General features: G+C 48.8%; 2 protein-coding genes and 1 non-coding gene across 4 annotated transcripts in view; 1 reads left to right on the forward strand and 2 right to left on the reverse strand.

Moving 5' to 3' along the window:
* Positions 1-5,312: 5,312 nt before the first annotated feature.
* On the reverse strand, positions 5,313-13,322 carry LOC101526120 (melanoma-associated antigen D2). 2 transcript variants are annotated; one of them, XM_004598294.4, is made up of 13 exons: positions 13,210-13,322; positions 11,618-11,691; positions 10,790-11,293; positions 9,901-10,209; positions 9,725-9,788; positions 9,420-9,499; positions 8,999-9,093; positions 8,245-8,324; positions 8,110-8,152; positions 7,731-7,793; positions 6,491-6,605; positions 5,626-6,092; positions 5,313-5,445 (listed from the first exon to the last, which is right to left on the reverse strand). In XM_004598294.4, exons 2-12 carry the CDS (start codon positions 11,660-11,662, stop codon positions 5,634-5,636), a joined length of 1,857 nt encoding a protein of 618 aa, XP_004598351.2. In that variant the 5' UTR covers positions 11,663-11,691; positions 13,210-13,322; the 3' UTR covers positions 5,313-5,445; positions 5,626-5,633. The 2 variants fall into 2 exon arrangements, with proteins under 2 accessions (XP_004598351.2, XP_004598352.2); XM_004598295.4 differs by lacking the exon at positions 13,210-13,322 and adding an exon at positions 12,576-12,670.
* Positions 6,781-6,910, reverse strand: LOC118760459 (small nucleolar RNA SNORA11). The gene has a single exon (XR_004996800.1). It is a non-coding gene; the product is annotated as a small nucleolar RNA SNORA11 (small nucleolar RNA).
* A 1,560-nt stretch (positions 13,323-14,882) lies between the features above and the next one.
* ITIH6 (inter-alpha-trypsin inhibitor heavy chain family member 6) overlaps positions 14,883-23,594 on the forward strand; it is a 34,162-nt gene continuing 25,450 nt past the window's right edge. The window contains exons 1-2 of the mRNA XM_058658724.1: positions 14,883-14,903; positions 22,353-22,507. Of these exons, the coding sequence (XP_058514707.1) occupies positions 14,883-14,903; positions 22,353-22,507 (176 nt within the window). The remainder of the gene's footprint in view (positions 14,904-22,352; positions 22,508-23,594) is intronic.

The following is a 23,594-nucleotide window of genomic DNA, read 5'->3' on the forward strand; positions in this document are numbered from 1 at the left end:
GGCCTGCTGCTGCCCACTGCCTCCTGCCCAGCGCATGCCCAGATCCTCTCTCAGTCCTGCAGCCAGCTCCTGCTCTGCCTCCTCCACCAAGTCCACCCTGGCTGACCCAGCCCCACGCTCCACTCCCAGCCCCTGGCAGCCTGAGCTCACTGCCAAGCTCTCCCTGTCCTCCTCCTGCTCAACCTGTCTCATATGCTGCAGCCGGGTCTGTGCCCAACCACAGTGGGACCTGAGGCTGCTTCCGCAGGGCAGCGGGCTATGCAGCAAGACAGACAAGAGGGCGGAGAGCTGCTCTCACAGGGCAGCATACTCTTTTTCTAGGAAAAAGAATGGCTGCCAGGGTCTCCCCTACTGTACCTGACTCTGGACTATGTTTTAGACAGGGACAGAAAACAGGGCCTGAGGTAGCATTCTCTGTTTGGTGAATAAACAGAAGACAGCCTAGGGCTGCCCCCACGGGAAAGTATTGTTTATTGGACAGGGGTAGATGACAGAGCCTAGTGCAGTAAACTGTGTATGGGGACAGACAGGGCCTGGGGCTGCCCCCACAGGGCAGCGGCCTGTGTGTCAGGGACCCGTGGGCTGACAGGGCCTGGGGCTGCCCCCACAGGGTAGTGGCCTGTGTGTCCAACAGGGCCTGGGTGTCCTCCCACCCCTCTCAGCTGTGGGAAACAGCAGCCCAGCGAGCCTCTCCTCTGGGATAGGGTTTCAGGAGCTTTCTCCCCAACTCTCACAATCACGTGTGGCAACAAGCCTCTGAGCCGCTCGTGACATCACTGATGACTTTCTGGTCCCGGATGTTTGCTGAGCCGGCCACAAGAGCAACTGTGCTGGAATTGAGTGCAAGACAAATGTCCTTTTACAAGCGTCTCTGTGCCTCTTTTCTCCTGGCAGGGGAAACTGGGGGCTCCTGCTCCCCTCCTTCCTGCCCCAGCTGTCAGGAAGCCGAGGGGCACAGGAGCCCCCAGACTCGCAGAGGCGCCTGCTCACATCCATTCCCCTCATTTCCTTCCTCCTCGGGCTCTTTGTTCTGCTCTGTCCCCACAGGATTGGTTCTCCCTTGGCTGGGACCTTTAAGGAGAAGGGGGAGGGCACTGCCATTTATAGCTGGGGCTCCTGTGCAGGCTGTGAGGCTCTGGGGCCCTGGGCCCAGGTCCCAACCCTCAGCCTCTTGGGCCTGGTGCTCTGTGCCCTGCTGACTGCACACTGTCCCATCAATGCCCACTGCATAGCCCCCACTTTCGCTGCACCTGCTGTATACCTAGGAGCAGTCCCTGCGCCCCCAGCTTGCCATGTGCAGTGACAGCACAGAGACCATGGGTGAGAGAGTCTTACAGGGTGTGAGGCCTGGGAGGGCAGAGGTGTGGCCCAGGACTCACAGGAACCGCATATGGAGCTGGGGGAACCCACGTCTCCGCCTCCCAGTCAAGGGCTCCTCGAGCAGGAGTGCAGAACAGTGGGTTCACGTACACCATGAGCCTGTGCAGGACAGGCCTGGGGCTGGGCCCCTTGCTGCGGCCCGTGTGTCTGCGCAGGCGCCACCATCGCACTCCATCTGGGTTTGCTGCTGCGCCTGCGCACATTGTGATGGGTCACCTGCTCCTCTGGGCTCCCAGCCTTCAGCGGGTCCTCTCTGTGCTGTTCCCTGTACTGGCATAGGCCTGTCTTGAGAACGGGGTCTCCCAGCACCTAGCACAGGACCTTGGGTCCTGGAATCCGCATTGCTGAGCGCACAGGTCAGTGTCTGCGTGAGGGCGTGGCCTGCGGGCAGGGTGCTGCAGAAACCACAGGCCCCAGCTGCAGCACCGTGGCCCCAGCTCCTGTGGCTTTGGAGCTAAGGTCCTGGCCTCGTCCTCAAGCCACTGCTGTGACCCTGAGAACAGTTCCTGGCACCTGAGCGCAAATTCAAGAAAGTTCGGCAGCTGAGTTCTGTTGGAGTTTGAACGTCCAGCCTTGGGACCCCAAGCGGCCCGACGATGGCGATGACGGCTGCCCCTCCTGGGCTTGCACCATGTCCCCCACCACACCCTAAGCCTGGGTGAGCAATCAAGGCCAACAGCCCAGCACCAAGGGCAGGGGCCTGTCCAGCAGACGGGTCCGGTCTGCAGGCCCAGCTGAGTTCGCAGAGGCTACCCCTGCACCACTTGCTGTCCCTCAGCTCCTTCGGGAGCCTTGTGGGCAGTTCCCAAGAACTAGCTACTGGCAGCAGAAGCAGCTCTGGGAGCAGGGTGTGCAGACGGCACCGCGCGATGACAGGAAGTAGCTGGAAGTTGAGCAGGGGTCCCCACACTTGTGGGACCCTAACGGGAAGGAAGGAAGGAAAACCCTCCTACAGGTGGAAGCTTGGGGCCCTGCAGTTAAGTGTTCGCTTTATGCAAAGAGCAACCTGCCTGAGGCACAGATGAAACCTGACAAGGGGCATTCATTAAGGCACAGCAAGTGAATCCACGGCTGCGGATGCCAGCATCCCATATTGAAGTGTTAGTTCAAGTCGCAGCTCCTCTGCCTCCGATCAGACTTCCTGCGAATTCATCGGGAGATAGCAGAGGATGTTGGATTTCTGCCACCATGTATGGGACTTGGAGGGGAGCTGGCTCCCAGCATCTGCTTGCTCCAGCCCATTGTTGGGAACTGAATCAGTGGGTGGAAAATCTCTCTCCTCTCTCCCCCATAAATAAATACAAACACTCTGGCACCGTGGCAGAAGACTGGGAAGGAACAAGACTGGAGAACACACGGCAACAACAGTGCCACACAATGCTTAGAGAGCACACTTCTAATTGCTTAGCCTATATGTATATGAGAGGTAAGTGAACAGATCTCTCACAATAGGCTGGGTAGAAATATCTGTGTCCTGTAATGCTCACACACACATAACGCCAAAATGGTGCCCAACTTTTGGAATTTTGTCAATCTCTTTGGCTAGGCATCCCAGGGCTTGTTCAATAATCCAATGAGCAAAATGGCTACAATCGAAGGGATGGATGTTGGTTAGATTTGGATTCAAAGTGGGTTAATGTTCATATTTAACTTTTAATGTAAATATTTTTCTAATCATTATTAATCCTGTACTGACTAAACATTTATACATCTATGCATAAAACACAAACATATCTACTAAATAAATATACAGTATATTTGTGGAAATGAATTTTCATAGGTGGGCAGCAATTAGGACAAAAATGTCCAGAAAGATTTCTTATGGGTGCTAGTAACAGATGTATGAACAGCTCCAGGGCTCTGCCTATCTCTAGCCAAGAGGAATATATATTAGAATCTAGAATTATTTGAAATTTAGTTAATAATGTACTGAAGGCTGAAAATCATGGGAATTCATCCATTACAATAATTACCTCTAGGCTGACAAAGATGGTAAAACAGACAAGTCTGTCCTCATTTCTCCTGCCACTCCCTCTTCCCTGCTCCAAATACTCTTACCTACCTGGGGCCGGACTTGCTGTATTCCTCCCTGCCCTACCTACCTTCAGTCATGTTGCTTAATTAGTAAAAAGTAAAGAAGAATCAACCTCCAGTTCTTTCATGTGCTAGGCCTTGTGAGAGGGTAGAAGTGGGGGTCGGGGGGAGCCTGACAAGCCCAGTGGTCTGAGTATAATTCAACTTTAACATTATTGAATATTCAACTTTTATCAGAATCAGTCCTTGCCACCCCTTTGGGTCCCTCATCCACCTGTTTTCAGATAGACTTTACCTGGCTTGGCAGGGAAAGTGTTGGGTACATTACCCATCAGTCCTTTCTGAGGCCAAAGCTGCCTCTGAGCTTGTCTACCTATCTCTGATACTACCCAGCCCCCTAGGAGACCATGGCCTAGTCCCTAATGGGAACATCTTTGTTTTCTTATGTTTAACACATGACCACAGGCAAGATTTTCTTATTCTGGATGTAACATTCCCCTTTTCCAATCCTGTTACCTAATCAAGAAAATGTTCTGCCCTTGTTGTTTATAGTCTGCAGGAGAGAAGATGTGCCCATTACAAGGGCTTCATTGTCCACAACACTGCCCCAGTGATTATAAACCTAGAAATACAAGGATAATAGATAGTGACAGCTACATGGAGAAAGGTGTCTGATAGAATGGGGCTAGGTCTTTCTCTTAGCAGGCAGGGTAACTGGGAGAATATCCTCAATTACCCAAAAGGACCTTAGTGTCTGGTTTATAGTATTGCCTCTTGCCACTATTTGATTTCACTGTCCTCAAGGGTATTTCACATCTGCAAAACTATCCTGTTTCCCCTTCAATCATCTATCCTTGGACCTCACTGTCACCCAGAGGTCTGCCATGTTCTTCACTACAATCATCCTACTGTCTATCTGACTAGCCCTCTAGTTTGTCCTATCAACACCCCTTCCTAGATACCTGGAATACAGCCAGCCATAGAACAAGGGCCCAGAATGTTCTCCTGGCTCCATTCATGGTCTCCACTGAGACTTCTGCCCATCCATCCTTGCACAGTTTCCAGAGTATCACTCTTCATCCCTCCTGGTAAGCCTATCTTACGGTTCATCTCTTTGACCATTTCATATACCTATGTGTCAGACGCTATGGACACAGTAAGGAATACCTAAACATGTGCATCGCCATTACTGCCATGGGTTTGTGTCTTTATTCTAGATACAGATATCAGAACCCAAAACTTGGAATAAGCCAATTTTTCTGCCTCTTGTTTCCAAAACCAAGATTACTGAACATCCTGTTGTGTCCCCCAACCCCCGCCAAAATAATGGGTGTCATGTTCTCTTGGGGACTCCTCAGTATCCAACATCCTTCCACAGTGCCTGTCAGAGTCCTGTCTTGGACAGTGCCTTTTCCCCAAGACCTTTCCCCTTCCCTCACTTCTTCAGAAACTGGGCTGTATGAATTAACGTTCAACTTCTTCCTCTCCATTGGCTCCTGCCCTGATTATTTCTTTCCCCAAGAAAATGCTCCCTTGTTCTCTGATCTCCCTTTGTCTACCTGCCTCTTTCTCTCCCATGTATCTCACCCAAACTTCTCAAAACCACAGTATCATTCTTCCTCTGCTTCCCGCTCCAGGCTTGCTCATCTCAAATCCCTTCTTCAAAATTGTATATATTTGGTGCCTACCGGACTCCACCCAACTGAAATCCCACCTGCTCCATCAGCTAGAGATGGGGTCTAACCTAGCCTGCAGAAAAATGTTAATCTCACTCCTGAGGATCCATCAGTGTTACCAAAATAAGCACAAATTTAGGTGGAAACATCTTCAATCCCTTTTAAATGCCAAAATGTGACAACCCACCCATGCCCCCCAGCCCCAAAGAAAAAGCAAGAAACTCAGAAATGGCAAATAGATTTAATGCAGTGTCAACTTCAATTGATTGATAGTGGCTGCCAAGAGTGCTGTCTTGAGTAACTTTCTGAGGATGCACTCTGGCTTGAGGAGAAAGACTGCTGGGATTAATAATATCTGAAAACACAAGTAAACAACAAAAAAATCAGATAATATGCACCAAACAAGAATAAAATGCCCACAATGTCTTTGCACACCCTCCATTGCACCCTCCAGCCCAGGCCTTGCAGTAGCAGCTCAGCTCTGCTCCCCATCCCCACAAGCCCCAGCTTCCCCCACCACAACCAAGGCAGATACCTGAAATCTCACTTGTAGGAGAAACCACAGGCACCAGAGCTGCCACTGGTGCTGGCACCAGCACCACCAAGGCCAGCAAAAAGCCCAAACGTGAGAGTGGCAGTCAGGCCGGCACCAGCAGTGAAGCCACTGCTGGCACTGCCAGTTGCACCAGTGCTGGTACTGGCGCTGGTACTGGTACTGGTACTTCCACTGGCACTCGCACTGGCACTGGCACCACCACTCTCTTGGGCTTTGGCTTTAGCTTCAGCTCCTGCCTGGATCCGGGCTTTGGCCCAGGGGCCAATATCAGCTTCATCCCAGTTGCAGGGCCCAGCTGCATTCTCAGAGCCAAGCCCGATGCCCATTCGAGCTCTGATCTCAGCCCGCGCCTTGGCTTCAGCTGCAGCCTCAGCTGCGGCCTTCAAATCTGCTTCCATTGCCTCTCGGTACTGAGCTGCCCATTCCTTGGGATCCTTCTTCTGTACCTGCAACAGAACAGCCATGAGAAGGGTCATATGTAGAGGACTAAGAGCCCATATAAGGCATCCTGCTACAGGCTGTATATGAATTATGAATGTGGTAAGTTCTACTAGTAATTTTGTACCTAATAATCCATCCCTGCTCTGACACTTACTAGCTTTATGACCTTGAATATGTCACCTACCAACCTCTCTGGGTCTGTTTGTTCATCTGCAACAGGACAATGACATATTAGCTGCACAGATTCAATCACTCAGATAAAAGTGCCTGGCAAAGTGTTGGGCAATTAACAGAGGCTTCTCAATGTTGAGATTTGAACTACATGCTGTTCTGTACATAGCCTGCCCCACCCAAGGAAACCTCATGCTCTCCATAGGCCAAGCTCAGGCAGCTCTCCAATTACCTTGCAGGCAAACTTGAGGACTTTCATCTTGCTGGTCTCATAGTAGGAGCGCAGGCCCCAAAAAAACTCATACTCAGGGGGATTGCTGTTGGGGACTCTGGCATAGTCCAGGTACCTTGAAAAAACAAGTTGAAAATCTTTTTATCTAAGATTACCCATGGCTCACCAAGGCAGAGACTGGACAGGCACTAAATGGTAATGTCCCAGACTAAACTCTGTAGCTTTTCTTCCAAGATTGAGCCTCGTACCATGGGTCCTATGTGATAGCCGCATGAAGGCACACAGGGTACATGTGTAGGACATGTGTTCACAAACAGACCACATGTTTTATGCTCCTCAACACAATTTCCCCACATTGCTGTTGGGTGTGCTGTAAACAGAGGAACCGTTCTTCAAGGTCCCTTGTTCTGAGCACACCCTGCCCTAAGGATCCTGTCTGCAGTCCGGCTGAGCTCCAGCAAAGCCCATGGTAGATGATGACTGTAAAGGAAGAGTCAGCCAAGATCAGCATGCTATAGACATCCTCCCTAATTCCTGTCTCCGTGTGTGTATATGTGTGTGTGTTCCTGTGTGCCCATGTGGTCTTGAGTGCCTGTGTGTGCCGTGTATTTTCCAAAGGCCAATGACAGGATAGGCCCTCACCAGAAAGGCAGGAAGACTGGCTCCAGGTCCAAACAAGCCCCTTGGCAGTAATGGCCCATACCTAAACTCCCCTCTTGGAGTCCCATGTTCTGCAAACATGAAACAGGGATGGGATGACTGCACCTGTTGTGCAGAGCAGTAAGGAAAAATGAAATGAGATACACAAGTCAATCCCACAGCATGGTACCTGACTACCTAAAGGTACCATTTTATGGCCTTTATGGGAATTAGTGTCTAAGATGTCCTGGATAAGCACAGTAAAATTAAGCAAGCCAAGTCCTAAACACAATTTCAGCTGCTGTCCATGTAAGCTTGAGCAAAGGATGTTACCTCTCTAAGAATCCATTGCTGCCTATAAACATTACTAGTCATGATAATCTCTCCCTTAGAGAGTACTTTTGAAAACAACTGTGAGAGTACACAAAGCACTGGATTAGGAAATACATGCTACTCCTGTCCCCTGTCACTACCGCAGAAACAGCCTTCCAACCTGCACACGCACACACACACACAAGCACAAACACCCACTATAGCCATATTACTCAGCTCTGAAACAGCTAAAATGCACAAACCACATCAACACCAGGAAGGCACTTACTTCTGCTTCACAAACTCATCAGTAATGAGCTTTTTCACATCCCCAAAGAGTGAGTGATGTATCCTGAGAACAGAAAAATGGCAGTAAGTAGACAGATACAGTAAGGGCTATGGCACTTCCCAGATGTGGTCAGACGCATTTCCAATATGTAAAAGGTTTTCAGCACAGAGGGAAGCTCCGTAGAAGCTAAAGGGACAGTGAGAGAGGGAGCAGATTGAGGTCCATTTACCCATCCACCCAGGTCAGAGCCCAGGACCCTCTACCCAGCCCAGCACCCCCCGCCCGTGCCACCAGACCACCAGGCTGATGCAATCCTGGGACCGTCCTCTCTCGGCAAAGGACAACACGGACAGCAAGCGCTGAGAGAGCCCAATCATACCCAGGGCGCAGCCCCAACTTGCGCAGCACCTCCCAGATGACAGCTGCAGGGGGAGGCAAGAGGGGACAGGGCAGCAAATGAACACGGGGAATTCAGACCCTGGCCACCCACTCGGCTGTGTGCCCCACCACTCACCCTCACTGGACCGATTTCCATTCATGAAGATGATGCTGAGAAGCACCATAAGAAGACCCAGCTTGGGCGAGTCCTTGGTCCTAAGGGAACAGAGCAGAGAGAAGTTCATGTGCAGGAGCCATCTGTAAGTCACATCAGATAAACCTCTACACACTCCTCAGACATGGCAGGATTCTGCTCAGTCCATGCTTCGAGCTCTATGTGATCCTGGGCAAGACACTAAAGATTCAAGAACCTCAGATTCCAATGCAGTGAAATGCAAAAACCCCATCCTCCTCTCCATGGTCGCCAAGAAGACGGATGAATGCCTGTCGGCCTGATACAGCACAGGCCCATAGTCACGCAGGGTTCTTCTTGCTCTTGCTCTTGCAGGCCCCTCAGGCCTCACAGCCCTCCTGACACTGACCACCTTTAAGCATAGTGATCTGTGAACAACGAGAAGCCCTCCTCTAACAGTCACTCTGCCAAGGCCAGGTCAATTACTTAGTCACAAGTGGGAAGTGACAGGCCTGCTTTCTTGGAAGCTTCCGGAAAAACAGCAAAGCTGACAGCAGGAATGCCCCCACCTCAGGCTCCCACTCTTCAGTCACGATCATGTATCACTACAGCACATGGGATTTGAACTACATGTGGAAGCTATAACGGGCTTTTCCAGCTCTCTAAGAGAAGGTGAGGAGAGAAGGCAGAGAAGGTAGGGGTGGCGCCACAGGCAAAAGCAAAAGCCCCTTCCCACCCGAGCCCTGGTCCAGCTTACGTTCCCAGAATGCCTGCATCGGTGGGCTCTAAGGTGCTGAGAAGAATGTACAGGTGGTCATTCTTATCAATTTCCTTCAGCTGAATCCCAAATACCTGTGGGTGGAGAGAACAGCCCATTAGGTCACAAAATGCAGCTGCTGGGCCTCCTGCATTTTCCTGGGTACCTGAGGGGGGGGTGGGGGGGTGGGGTGTGTGTGTGTGAAAGAGAGAGAGAAATCACCAAGGTGACGCACATGAAGCACGCAGCTAAGTGCCCAGCACACAGGAAACATGCCAGAAATTGGGGGGCTTGGCTCCTGGCTGTGCTTGCACCACTGACGTCTGTGCGGTCTGCAGCTCGACCGTGCCCCTCCCTACTTCTACCTGTATTCCATGCAGGGCTTCCCCACTACACCCATTCCCCAGGGCTGCCCCTTTACCTTCTCCAAGGAATAGCCTGCTCGTTCGATGATTTCTGGGTACACATCAGTGTATTCTTTGATGATGTCCTTCAGCATGTCTGCAATGGGAGAACGTTGCAAGCATGTGGGCTAACAAGAGGACAGATGGCCTCCGTGCCCAACCACGCCATGAGTGGCACAAGCAGCTTGGGAGCTGATCGACGGAGACAGTAGCACTGCGAAAGGAGACCTTTGGGAGGCAAAGGTGGGAGCCTAACAGCAAGGAGCGGCCCCGTCTGTGAGGGAAAGGATAATGGAGGATGGCGCTGAAGGCAGGACTCTACCTGAGCGCTTGATGGGGATCTTTGTCTGGTCTTTAGCCAGCAGGTACTTCACCAGATCATTTGCCTAGGAAAGAAGGAAAACGTGAAAAAGTCAAAAGCAGCATGCAGATGACGAGAAGACAGAGAAGAGGGCAGGCGAGGCCGCAGAAAAGGCGGAGGCAAAGAGACATGCTTACTCTCCCTTGCAAAAGGGCCACATCCCGAGGTGGAGGCGCTTCGGGCTCCTGGGATGACTGCAGCTTGGCAGCTCTGCGGCGAGCCTTGCCCCTGCGGGCTTTGGGTGATCTCAGCGACAGCAAGGCTCTTCGGGCCCAAGCAGCCAGCCGAGTCCTTGATGCTCTACGGGCCCAGAAAGCTATTGGCCCCCTTGAAGCCCTGCGGGCCATCGAGGCCATGAGAGCCTTCGAGACTCTGCGGCCACCTGTGGCTCCAGAAGCCTGACCCTGGTCACTGTTGCCATCATCTTCTCCGTCCAGATGCTTCACCTGCATCAATGCAGAGCAAGTTCAATGTGAGCAGGGGCAGTAGATGGTCCTTTTCCCTCACCCTATCTCTTGCAGGAAACACCCCCATTCCCAGTGCTGTCATAGCGGCCTGGCTCACTAGCCACTGGTCACGCTGAGTGCTGGCTTTGTTTCTCATTGACTAACGCAGAAGGAGCTCATCAGCGCCCAGGAGCAAGCCAGAGCTGCAGCTTGAGGGCTCTCTGTGAACCGCTGGCTCTGCTCGCAGCACCCCAGTCAAGGCACCTGCCTGGGATTCAGCTTCCTTTTCTCTACAAGTGGAGTTGATTATTTTCAAGACCATGACCAAATGTGCCTAGTTCAAGACCTAAGCCATGGCAGTTACTCATAAACACGAAGGGCGTTACATTCCAATTGCAGCTATGCGTTTTCCTGCGTAACCCATCCATCAGTGAGCTCTCTGAAGACAGCAGGGCAATCACACTGCTGTCAATGACCCTTACAGCCCTGAGAGGCACAGGAGCTTCCAAGGGGCTTACGGAACAAGTGAGCCAAGTAGAGAGGAGTGGGAAAGGAAGAGTAGCGACTGCACAGCTCTTACCTTTCGGGCTTTCTTGGCCTTCACCTTGGGCCGAGTGTCCTGATTCTCCTGAGACTGCGCAGCTGCACCGTCGGGCTCAGCAGGTTCATGTGCGGGAGCCTGAGGGGCAGGAGGCTCAGATTCTGAGGCCTTTCCCTTTGCATTGACCTTCTTATCAGCCACACAGCTGCCCTTTTTGGTCTCAGTGGCAGGCACTGTCGCAGTAGCCTTTCGGTCAGCATTCTGTGTCTTAGTGTCAGCTGCCGGACTCTTGTTTTCAGCTGCCACAACCTGCGTGTCAGTCAGCTGAGTGGTGGAAACAGCTCGGGGAGCAGCTGCCTCCTGAGCCTTCGGGGCCTTTGAAGCCTCAGTGGCCTTTGACACCCCTGGGGCTTTGGACGCCTTCCCAGCCTGTGAGCCCTTCGCTGCCTTGGAGGTCTTTGGGGTGTCGGAGACCTCCAATTTCTTGGTCACTGCCAGCAGGCTCTGCATCATTGAGTCACCATCCTTGTCTGAAGCTTCAGCCTGCAACAAGAAACAGAGAAGTTCAGAGACCTTCTGCCCATCCCCAACTAGGCAAAAGGGTCCACACTTGCAAGACTAGAATTCTCCCACCCTTGCCTAGTCCTATTCACAGTGTGCCAGACCACCTCCCTTTCCTCCGAGCAAGAACGGATGAGAGAAGAGGGGTCCGCTCCCTCCACCACCACCCTTCTCTTCCTCTCTCCCCGTACTGGGAGAGGGAGCACCCAGGCGGGGAAGTGGGTGGAGAAGGGCAAGGATGGGAAGGGAAGTACCAAGGGACCGCAGAGGAAAAGCAGCTGGAAAGAGGACAGAAAGAGACCTTACCTGGGAGCGAGCTAAACCCGCACCACTCTCGCTTGTGTCAGACATGTCTCAAGTTGGCCTGGCAAAAGCTGAGCCTGAACGGGAGAAGGCCTGGGTCAAGTGGAGAGCCCACACTGCACGTCCTTTCCTCAGAGCAGCCGAGAGGCTCAGCCTCGCCTTTTGTACAGTCCCAAGCCCAAGCCCTCCCCCACCCCAAACAACTCCGCTCTCAGATACAGGAATCTAGAGCGTCTAGGTCTCAATTCTCTGCAGCCGCACCCTCCCCTTCTCCAGGAAGATGTGCCAGCGCGGCAGCTCTGAGGACCCCGCCCCTTTTCCCAGCGCACCCCCCCACCAGCCGCAGGCCGACAGTGCGCATGCGCGTCTGCTGCAGGCCCGATCTCAGCCCCGCCCGCTTTCCCAGCACAAGCCCTTTCTTTGATGTCCAACGTGCACATGCGCGTACGGCAGCGGGCCCAGTCTCCGCGCCGGCCCTTCTCAACACGCCCCTTTCTGGAGACACATAGTGCGCCTGCGCAATGGTCACGGTCTCAGTCCAGCACCCTTCCCCAATACACGCCCCTCTCCAGGTCCGCAGTGCCATTCGGTCCCGCCCCCTCCCCAACAAACCTCCCTCCCAAACTGTCGCAGCGTCTGGTGGTCCTGGCCCCTCCTCTACTCACACCCACCTCAGACAAGCCCACAGTGTCTCCCGGTCCCGCCCTTTTTCGTAACACGCCCCCCTCCAAACAGGGGCAAAACGCTTTTTGGTTCCGCCCCTTCCCTATTACACCCCTTCCTCAAATCCGTATTGAACAAGTGTTCCATCTTAAGCCTGGCCAAACTGGGTCCAGTCCCCTCCCTCCCCAGCCGGATGGATCCGGTGCGATCCGGTCCTTAAGGCAGGTTTTCTCCAGATCCCAGAGGGTGCGGCCGACCCCTAGCGGGCTCTCATCCAGACCCGGGCCCCGCTACTCACCTCGTCCTTCTCTAATTCCTGAGTGCTTCTACTCGCTCCAAGCCCCTCCGAAACTCGGAGACTGCCCTCCCCCCTCCAGGCCGGAAGTGGTCCCGCCCCTTTCCGCCTCCCTAGGGGGCCTCCGTCCCAGCCTGTCTGCCCCTCCCCCGCTCCCTGCTCCTCATTCCTTATCCCCCCCTCCGTATTCCCTCTGCCTCTCTCCCTACTCCCTAGTTCCACATCGCATTTCCTATTTACCCCGCCGAATTCCGTGTGCTCCTTCCTTACATCCTCCTCGGTGTTACCTATGCACGACCTCCCCTCAGTATTCCTTCACCCTTCTCTGCATCCCCTATTCTTTTCTCTGAATCTCCACTTCCCTTCGTAGTCCTCGTCCCCCACCGGACATGCCCGGTTCTCCGTTTTCCTCCTTCTTCCTCCTTCTCCTCCTCCTCCTTCTCCTCCTCCAGTCTCTGCTCTACAGTCCATAGAGCCCACTACTTTCTCAGCCGTCCTCATTGCCCACTCTATGCTGTGGGTCACCTCTGCTTCCAGCTGCAGCGGTGCAGTAAGAAGTGCCCACCTACCTGGCTGTGGGTGCGAGTGGGCTGCAATCAGTGCCTGGCAGCTAGGAAACCCAATCTCGACCCCTCACCTTGTCCTCGAGCGAGTCCGAGATGCGTCTGCCCTCTCTCAGTCCCTCTCTCGAAGTCTCAGCCTCCTGGACTATAACTGCAGACAGCCCAGCCCAGCCCAGCCCCTTTCCGCAGCCCCCTGCCACCGCCCCCCCTCGCCTTCCTCGGGGGTGGGGCAATGGGGCCCCGCTCAGGGCTGTCTGACGCCAAAGCCCATGTTTATGCCACTGTACCAGGCTCGGTCTGAAGCCCTTCCAACCCAAACCACCCCCTGAAAGCGATTCATTCATTGAACTTATTTATTTTTATACTTCATTTTTTCTTATTACAGAGATAATGTGTTGTCGTTGCAAATATTTAAATAATGCAGAAATATGTAACATACCAATCAAAGGCAACCCTTATCTCATTCCCCAGAAATAGCCACCATAAATATTTTGACATGTTCATCCAGATTTCTTTCTATTCACACACTAATTACTGAAGTTTTCTTCCCATTAATGGTACACTATTTCTGCTGTTTTGTGACCTGTTTCTTTTCCATCCAGTTACACATTCAAACATCTTTCCCCCAGTACATTATCTTTTCTTATATGAGTGTCCCATAATTTATTTAACCAATTGAGCACACACTTAGAATGTTTCCAGTTATTTTTTACTGTTACAAAACACACTACAATCAGCATCCTGACATTTGTATTTTTTCATTACTTGTGCTACTTTTTGCTAACTTTGATGCAACAAAATATGTTCCATTTTGATACAGATTTGTCTGTTTACTCCCCAAAAGTACGCAAGATAATACTCCCACCACCAGCATCTCCCAGATGTTTACATGTCACATAATTCAAATATTTTTCATGATTTGTGACGTTTTACTGTACGAAATGTTTAATTGTCATGCATGTAGATAAATATACCAGTTTTTCCTTTTTCAAAACTAGAATTTGATTCTTGCTTAGAAATCGTTTCCACACTCCTATCTACCCACTTTTATGGCTTGCTTTTGTATAGTCAAATGTTTAATCATTTCATAATTTCTTCATTTATTCTCATAGTGTCTCACCCCTAAACCATACACAAACTAATCTCGCTCACTGGGTTAAAAATGACATCTCTATCATGTAACAAGTTCACATAAGCAATTGGGTCTATTCAAGAGAGCACAAATACGAGGCAAAAAAAAAAAAAAAAAAAAAAAAGAAGAAGAAGAAAGAAAGAAACCAAACAAAATCATTATTCATTGTGGAGTATAGGAGTGCTCAAAAGTCGGCTTTGTGAGATCACCTTTTCCTTAACTAAGCAAAGAAAACATTGTGAGTCCCTAGGCTGCCTGGATAACTACGGATACACAGCATACATTTCTCACATCTGTTAGATGGGTTTCTATTCTCCAGACTTTTCTCCTTCTCCAAGTTTGTGATAGCAGCTCGCCATTTTCTTGCATCTTAGGTTTCCTTCACACTAGACACAGTTTCTTCTACCAATTCTGATGTGCTGAATTCCCATCCCTTCCAAATCATGGCAAGCTTTAAATGCCAAGACTAGTACTTTGATCTTGATCCTGAGAACAGTGGCAAGTTGTTGAAGGGTCCCAGCCAGGAATATGGCATAGGTTTGCATTTTAGAAAGAACAACCTCGCTGTAGGTGAAGTATGGATTAAATGTCTTCTTGGAAACAGGGAGAGTAGCCATGACCTCTGCAGGCATCCAGGTAAGCATTGTTTGGGGTTTGGACTCTAGTGGTAGCGGTAGATATGCTGAGACAAGAGCTGATTGAGTTCATGAGATAGTCAAGGAGTGAAAAACAACAGCATTCTGTGGATGGCTAAACTGGGGAGAAGAGTAGGAAAAGTGTCAAAGAGAACGCTTAGGAAGCCACTCTGCCTGCTTTGACTACGATATGGAATACTGAAGGAGGAATAGGTTGGAGAGGAACGGAATATTTATTTTGGGGCACTAGTGGGATATCCAGGTAGAAGGATTCCACCAGCATTTGAACATGCATGTCTGAACCTCAGGAAACAGGACTGGGCTGAGGATGCAGCTCTAGCAGTCATCAGCCCCGGCCCAGGCCTAATCACTGAGAGCATTTGGGAAGCAAACCAGAAGAAGGGGGCACTCTCTGTGTCAATCATGTGTGTGTGCCTTTTTTTCTTTGCTTCTCAAAAAAATACAATATTGGAAATTAAGCGGTTGGCATTGTGGCACAGCAAGTTAAATCACCACTTGTAATGCCTACATCCCATTTCAGAATGCCAGATACAGTGCTGGGTGCACCATTTTCAACACAGTTTCCTGCTGAAATTTCTGGGAAGACAGCAAGTGATGGCCTAACTGCTTAGGCTTCTGCTACCTATTGTAGTAGACCAGGATGAAGTTCAAGGCTCCTAGCTTTAGTCTCATGTAGCCCTGGCTGTTGTAGGCATTAGGGGAGTGAACCAGTGAATGAGATGGAGTCTCTTTACATTTATATTTATATTTTATTCATATTTATATATTTCTTTCTCCATGTCACTTTATCTTTCAAGTAAATAAATCTTTAAAAAGAATAATAATTAAATGATCAGAAAGTTCGTGGAAATGGGTGTTACGGAAGAGCTACACTGAAAGTTTGATTTTTATATCAAAATTTTATATCAAAATAAATTTATACTTCAATTTTCCAAGTTTTTGAATGTTTTATATCCAGTTGTCTTTATTCCATCTAAATGCAGCCCTTCACTGTTAACAGACGCACCTTGGCTTCCCTGGTTTAGGAGCCTTTCCTCATGCAATTTTTTGCTCTGCAACACCCTGTTATTTGTATCCCCATGCCAAATCTACCTTTCAACATTTCAGGTTTTAGCATGCTTTAAGTTCCAATTGGGGCCTTCAGAACCTTGAGGGAACAGAGTCAGAACCTTAGCAGTTACTGTCCCATTCAAGGAACTAAGACGAAATATCCACCCAAGTCAGTAAAAACAGGCATTCCCAAACACTTTCAAACCCAAGCTCCCTCAACCCCATGGTACCACCTGTATAATCCAGGGCTAAAGCACCATTATCTTTTGCCCTGGGGATCAGAAGAGAGAAGGCCACCTTATCAGGAGAGGAGACAAATTGGTTCACAATCTTCACCCTTTGATGAGAAATTTACACCCACTTTCTTCTTGTGAACCCTTGAACTCTTCTGCTCTTCCGCATCTGTGCATAAACTCTGAGGACCCCAGGTCCCTGGATCGGAGATCCAGCTCCAGTGTCTGGAGATCAAGAGACCAATGCCTGGGATTATGTAAATCCTGCTTGTCAACTAAAGGAAAACATGAAAAACAGAGTTATCACCAGGCACCACTGGTCTGGATAAGGAAAAGTAAGCTAAAGATTGCTTAATACACGATTGTGGGGATTAAACTTCCTAATCCTGGAGCTCCCGAAGAGCGCTGAAGCTCTCAGCAGAAGCCCAGTATACTTTCACCATGAAACCAGTCCTAGCACATTTGCCTTTCCCCAAACCACTAAATCAATGTCTCCAAATTCTGAAGAATTCAGAGGTAAGGCTGGGAGAGAGTAGAAAAGATTTTCTTCTAGGAGTACCTAGCACTTCTTTTTAGCACAGCACAGTAATCAAACAACAGACTTTCTGGTTCTTCAAATTTCCATAGCCATTCCTACTACTGGGACAGGCCTATTAACTCTCCCTCCTCCTGCACTCCGTGCCGTCTGGCCGGTTGGGCCCTTTCTATTCCCCAACATATTGGCAGCTCCATTCCTTTCCATTTACAGGTTCCTGAGATCTTTTTTTTTTTCTTGGGGGGGGGGGTCCTGATGGAATCTCATTTTGTGTAAGTCTATCTTTCCACAATAAAATGACTGTATTTTGTTAAACCAAAAGCAAATTTTGCAAAGATGGGGCAATCTGCTACCCACTTCTGGACTAGCACTCCCTCTCATCTATTCTTTGTTCATTTAGTCCTTGCTCACCACAAACCTGTGAGGTAGGATGGGCCCGTTCAAAGAAAATGAGCACCAACCACGTATGAGGCATGTCTACAGAGTTGTCCTTGAGGGCCTTATGTTTACTGCATGGGTACTAACTTCATGGCAAAGCAGACAGCACTAGGAATGAGAGCAGTAACTTGCCCCCAACAAAAAACTACCGAGTTAGCCAGGGGCAACTTGGTCATTGAGCTACCAAATACCAGAGCCTTGAGAACTGTAGGTTTCTTCCAATTTTCAAAGTCCCAGAATATTCTTCCCAACCCTTTCCATATGATCGGCATGTTACAGTACAATTTCCATATCTGAAGGCAAATCTAACTGGATATCTATGTATTCACTTAGCTATTGTCATAAAATGTGATAGGATGTGTAACTATTTCATTAGTGTGATGTGAACATGAGATTTTTCCACATTTGATTTTTGTTACATTCTTACTATTAAATAGTAACAAATCACACAGTAAAGAACAGCATCAAATGAAACTAACGCCCTGCACCTTCCTTTCTCCGCCCACCTCTGCAAACGGATGCCTTCTGAACAGTTTTTGGATTTAGTTCTACTAGAGAGTGATTATCTTCATAACTCTAGAGAATACATATAATGTTCCTTTGCTTCTAAAATCTATGCACACTTTCCCTTCCACTTCCTGCAGTGGTTAACATTGATATTCCTTTGTTTTGTTCTTGGTTAATTTTGTAACTTGAAAAAAAAATACACTCATAGTTCCATTTCTTTTTCCATTCGTTTTTAACAAATAAGTTCAACTGCCAACTATTTAGGACAAGCAGGTTAGGGTCAATATCCTTCCTCCATTTATTCGATATCCTACATTGTCAGTTTCTTTTTTTCTTATCCCATTACACAGGTGATTAACATTTTCATTCTGCTCTGCAGCTACTGTCCCGTATTCCTTGCTCAGCCTCCCCACGTTGACTCTGAAACCAGAAAACCAATAAACAGCATCTACATTATCATGACTAGGTAAATATTTTTCAAAACTCAGCCAAGTAGTGAGCCAGGGATACATTTCCTTCTATACAAGCTCATCGTCACAGTCTTTGGACCTCATGAAGGAGACTGCTTCTAACATCCAGGTCAAATGGAGTCTCTCTTATACTCCATCAGTTGTTTATAATTACTCAGTTTACTTTGCCTTATATTTGGACCATGAATTTCTCAAATAGTTATAGGAGGGAAGAATTAATTTCAATAACATTTTCCTTTGAAATATATATATATATTTGTATCTGTTATATTCCTTCATTCAACAAGTGTTTAGTAAGTGTTTGCTTGTGTGCCAGGCACTATTCTAAAAGCTAAAGCTATAAACGTGAAGAAGATAGATAGCAATTCTTGTTCCAAAGACAGCTCATTCTAGTGAGAGTGGAAAGATAAAGTTATGAGGCATATAAAATATTTAACAAGCTGGGCCCGGCGCCGTGGCCTAGCGGCTAAAGTCCTCGCCTTGAAAGCCCCGGGATCCCATATGGGCGCCGGTTCTAATCCCGGCAGCTCCATTTCCCATCCAGCTCCCTGCTTGTGGCCTGGGAAAGCAGTCGAGGACGGCCCAAAGCTTTGGGACCCTGCAACCACGTGGGAGACCAGAAGAGGTTCCAGGTTCCTGGCTTCGGATCGGCACAGCACCGGCCGTTTTGGCCACTTGGGGAGTGAATCATTGGACGGAAGATCTTCCTCTCTGTCTCTCCTCTCTGTATATCTGACTTTGTAATAAAAGTAAACAAATCTTAAAAAAAAAAAAAAAAGAAAAAATATTTAAGAAGCTAAAATGTGTTAAGTGCTATGCAGAAAAATTAAGTAGGATAAAAGGGATAACGAAGACAAATGAGGATCGTAGGTTATTTAGTTTGAAATAGGTTGGCCAAGGAAAGACTCACTGAAAATGTAACATGTAAGCAAAGACAGAGCTAGCCAAATGTATACCCAGAGAATGAACATTCCAAGCAGAAAAAACAGCCAGTGCAAAGGCCCTGGGGCAGGTCCATACCTGGCACTTGTCGTTTTTTTTTCATATCTCACATTTCTGAAGGACATAAAAGGGAAATGAGGCCACACAGGGAATGACAGGTTACCTCACCTACCCTTCTCACAGAGGGCCCTATGAGTCACACTGGGATCCACAGAAGAATTCTGAGAACGGAGAGCGAGAGGACCTTATCGGACTTAAAAACAGTTTCTATGGCTTTTGGGAAAATATTTTGGGGCAGGGGAGAGGGGTGGGAAGATGAGCGGGAGGGAAAAGCATGAGGAGCAGCATGAGAGCTGCTGAAGGAATTGCGTGGGTTGGTTGCATAGTTCCTGAATTCGCTATTCCAGGCACCTGTTTGTGGGATGCTTCTTCGGCTATAATTCGGATAATGTTTGTGACGAAGTTTCCTTCCTTGTTTCCATCCTCTTAGTCTGGAACTCCTACTGTTCAGATGTGGAATCAGCTGGGCTGATTTCTATATCTTAAATGCTCTGTCACATTTCCTGTTTCTCCCACACTCGCCTTCGGAGCATTTTTTTCAATGCTGTTTCCCATTGCTTCCATAGATTTTTTTTTTTTTTTCATTTCAACAACCTATTTTCGATTTCTAAGGAATTTTCCTTTTTCTCTGAATGTTCCTGTTTCACGGCCTCTAGCTCTTGTTTTATGTGGATTGCATCTTATATCTTTCTGAGAAAGTTAATGCCCCCCCCCGTCCCCACCCCCTGTAGTTCGCTTTTGTTTCGCAGACTATGATAGGATGAATTATTTTATTTGTTGGCTGTATTCTTTGGCTCTCATGCTACAGGCTTCTTTCATTTGCCTGGGGATCCTGGCCTATCCATTCATATTTAAGAAAAAAGGACTGTATGCCTGATGTAGGTTTTCTGTGTTGCTGCGAAGTAGAGTCTTATTTAAAATGGTTTCCTGTGCACTTGGTCCATGTGGCTTTGGGACCTCCCAATGCCAGAAGATTCTGTGGCATAATATCTGTCCTGGGGACAGTTTGTAAAACGTCATCAAGGATGTCGCTCCAGGAGCTCACGTGCCAGAACTGTATGTGCTCTCTGTGAGTAGAGAGGAAAAAGATTCAGGTTTTTGGTGATGCTGGTGGCCCCTGGGTGAACCTTCGAGTTCTCTGTTCTGAGCCACATTCCTCACTCCCACTCTCCACGGGACCCACAGAGCCTGTGTCCAGAGCACCTCACCTCGGCACCTCTTCCACTCCTCCCGACTCCAGGTCTCCAGAGAGCTTCCCAAACTGTCAAACCTGCCATGCCTCACACTACTCCTGTCCTAACAGCAATTCACGGATTGTTCACCAAAGTGCCAAGCACACAGACTCCCTGAGTCTTCACAACAGCTTAATTCAGTAGGTTCCAATATCACCCTCATTTGACAGATGAGGAAACTGAGGCTGCTGAGAGGCATGTCGATTTACCCAGGATTACAGGTTCAGGAAGTGGCAGAACTGAGCCTCCAACCCAGCTGGCCTGAATCCAGAGCCAGTATCCTGAACCACTGCGCTATATTCTTTTGGAGCCCTGCTCTAGCCTGCCTGGGCCTCACACTCGGGGACTTCACTCTCCTGTGTGTGGAATCCCGAAACCAAATAAGTCAGGAGCAAAAAGGCTCAGGACTAGGAGCTCACCTCGCCACTGCCTTTCTCATCTCTGCTACCTTTTTAAGATGACTCGTGCTAAGTGACCTTTCTCTGGCCCCAGTTACTGGGCTCCGGTGGATGTTTATAGGAAAGAAAAACCCCACCCTGAGCCAACATAGCAAACAGACAGACCCGGCACTCTGGTATGTTTAGTTTCCATTCATCTTACAGCTGGATGAGGGAAAAAGAGAGGCATGGAACTGGCCCTTCTCCAGGCAAGATGCCAGCCCCAGCTCTTGGACAATCCTGGCTTGTGTGGGCCTCAATGCCACATTCAGAGTCTTCCCCACCCTTCAGGATGGTTCCTCCCTTTCAAGAGAAGGGATACCTGGAGGTTTAAAAGAGCAAGAGTTTGGAGAGCCAGCTCAGACCTTCTGGGGTGGCATGATGTCCGGGTGCGGGTGCCTCAGCTGTGGCAGCTTCCTACTGATCATTCTCTTTGGGCTGACCAACCAGGGACCTCCTGGCCCCCTCTCATCAAGCACGAAGGTCAGTTCTGGGATGAGGGAACAAAGCTTGGGGTTTATGAGAAAACTAGCTCCTTGGAGGGAATAGAGGAAGGTAATCCAGACTTTCTTCAGGCTTATTGCTGAGAAATTCAGGTCAGAGGAAAAAAGTCAGTTTGGTGAGCACATGCCATGTGCTACCCCGGGGGTCTTAGAGTCAATCATTTCTTCGAGTTGTCACAGCTTCCCTGCGAGCTAAGGCTCTATTCTTAGTCCCCTTAACATGTGTGTGGTGGAGGGGGTGAGGGATAGCGGTTAAGAGCTTAAGACACAGGCCAGGAAGTGGCAGAGCCAGCATTTCAACCTAGGTACATCTGATCCCAGCTGAGCCTCATTCCCCACCACTCCACACTGGAAGCAAACTAGATGTATCTCAAGTGTGGTTGGATGGAGGGAATCTCCACCTCAGACAAGGTGTGGCCTCAGTCTTGGGGCCTCGGTGAGCACATCTGCTTACAGATGTGGCCTTAAACAGCATCTAGCTCAACGGCTCAAAAGAGGAACAAATAAGATCAGGTGATTTTTTTTTTCCCACCTAAGGACCTAAAGAGAAAAAAACAAATCTCAACATTTATCGGGGCAGGGCTCAATGAGTGGGAGCCACTCTGTCACATTCTAGAGTGAGCTCCGCAACCCGGCAACTTCAGCCTCCTTGGGGACTCTGTTAAAAGAGGCGGGGGGAATCTCAGGTCTCATGCCAGGCTTGCAGGATCAGAATCTGCATTTTTGAACAGATTCTAGGTGATCTGTGCGCAGGTTAAAGTTAGAGGAGCACGTGTCTAGGGGTCCCTTGGTTAGTGAGCTTCTGTGAGTTTCCAGTCTTGAGACTTCATAAAGCTCACTACAGTTCCAGGCAGGTTCACTCAATGGATTACAGACATGGGAAATGCTGTTTTCCCTCTCTGGTCCTCAGTCACTTCACCTGTACCTGGACACCTGCTCAGGAACCTTGGCTTGTCAATCATGGGCCCATCTAGGTGAAGGACAGAGTCTATCTGTAACTCACCTGGTGTCTTCTTTCACAGCTGGTGCTGACAAGTTATTCCGTGCGTTCCACAGTGGTATCTCGCTATGCCCACACCTTGATCACTTCCGTCCTGTTCAACCCACATGCTGAGGCCCATGAAGCCATCTTCGAGCTGGATCTGCCTTGCCTCGCCTTTATCTCCAATTTCACTATGTAAGTTTGCTTCCAAACCCATCACATCACTATTGTGCATCCATTCACACCTTCCTTTATTTCCTCTGTCAGCAGAGCACAGTGATTAAGGAAATCTACTCTGAGACTAGACTTGTTGAGTTTGAATCTTTGGTTTCTCCAGCCATGGAACTCTGGAGAAGTTATCATACTTCTAGGAGTCTCGTTTGTACATCTAAATAAAAGTGTGAGTAAAATTAGAACCCACGTGCAAGAATTAAGTGAATCAATATATACATAAATGAATGCTAAAATCAGCCAGTGTATAGTATCCTGATAATATTGGTTTTTTATTTGTAAGTAAACATTTCCTGATGCTGAGACTGCATGACTTATACTGTGGTGGGCACAAAGGAAAGAGGAAGATGAATTGCTTACAGTCCCTGGTCCCAAAGAGTTCACATGTGGAAAAGGAATCAGATGAGTTTAACAAACTATATTGGGAGGAAGGAGAACTCAGAATGTAGAATGGCTGAGGTAATCAGAGGACAGTGGTCGGTTTCAGACCTCAGGCTGTCGAACAACATGGCACAGAGATGACATGCAAACTGAGGCTGGAAACATGAGCTGCTCACCAGCCAGGCAAGATAAAGGCACAGATGTTCTCTCACTGGAGAACTACATGGGTTTCCATGTCACGGGGACAGGCAAGGGGTAGAAAGGTGACCAAAAATGAGACTTGAGAGAGAGGAAAGGACGAAGCCTTGGGTGGCTCCCAACACTAGAACAACTATTTGGATCTGACTTACTGGTCTGCAAACCATCTTATGGGTTTGCCCACCTATCAAGAAAAACTCCTAAAGTATGCTGATTTATTGTATACATTATACATACATATAGATATACACACATATCACTGTAAAGGTATTAGGTAAATTAGGAAGCAAGCATACTTGTATAAACATAAATGGTACAAGAATGCTCTATAAATAGTGTTCATAGCTTCTCCCATCCTGGATTTGTCTCCAGTATCCCCTGGGGCCTATGCACCCCACTTTAGGAATAACCATAGCCCACCATGAGGCTATATCACAGGGTTGTGAGCACACAGTGAGGTTGGTGAAGTGAG

This window comes from Ochotona princeps, chromosome X, assembly GCF_030435755.1.
Source record: "Ochotona princeps isolate mOchPri1 chromosome X, mOchPri1.hap1, whole genome shotgun sequence".
NCBI classification, from domain to species: Eukaryota; Metazoa; Chordata; class Mammalia; order Lagomorpha; family Ochotonidae; genus Ochotona; species Ochotona princeps.

Bases quoted from the DNA above. Each gene is read 5' to 3' on its own strand.
- LOC101526120 (XM_004598294.4), bottom strand. From the start codon at position 11,662: ATGTCTGACACAAGCGAGAGTGGTGCGGGTTTAGCTCGCTCCCAG. The intron at 9,500-9,724 runs GTAGAGTCCTGC...CTCCCATTGCAG, and splicing joins GATCCCCATCAAGCGCTCAG to ACATGCTGAAGGACATCATC. The intron at 9,094-9,419 runs GTAAAGGGGCAG...CTCCACCCACAG, and splicing joins CAGGCTATTCCTTGGAGAAG to GTATTTGGGATTCAGCTGAA.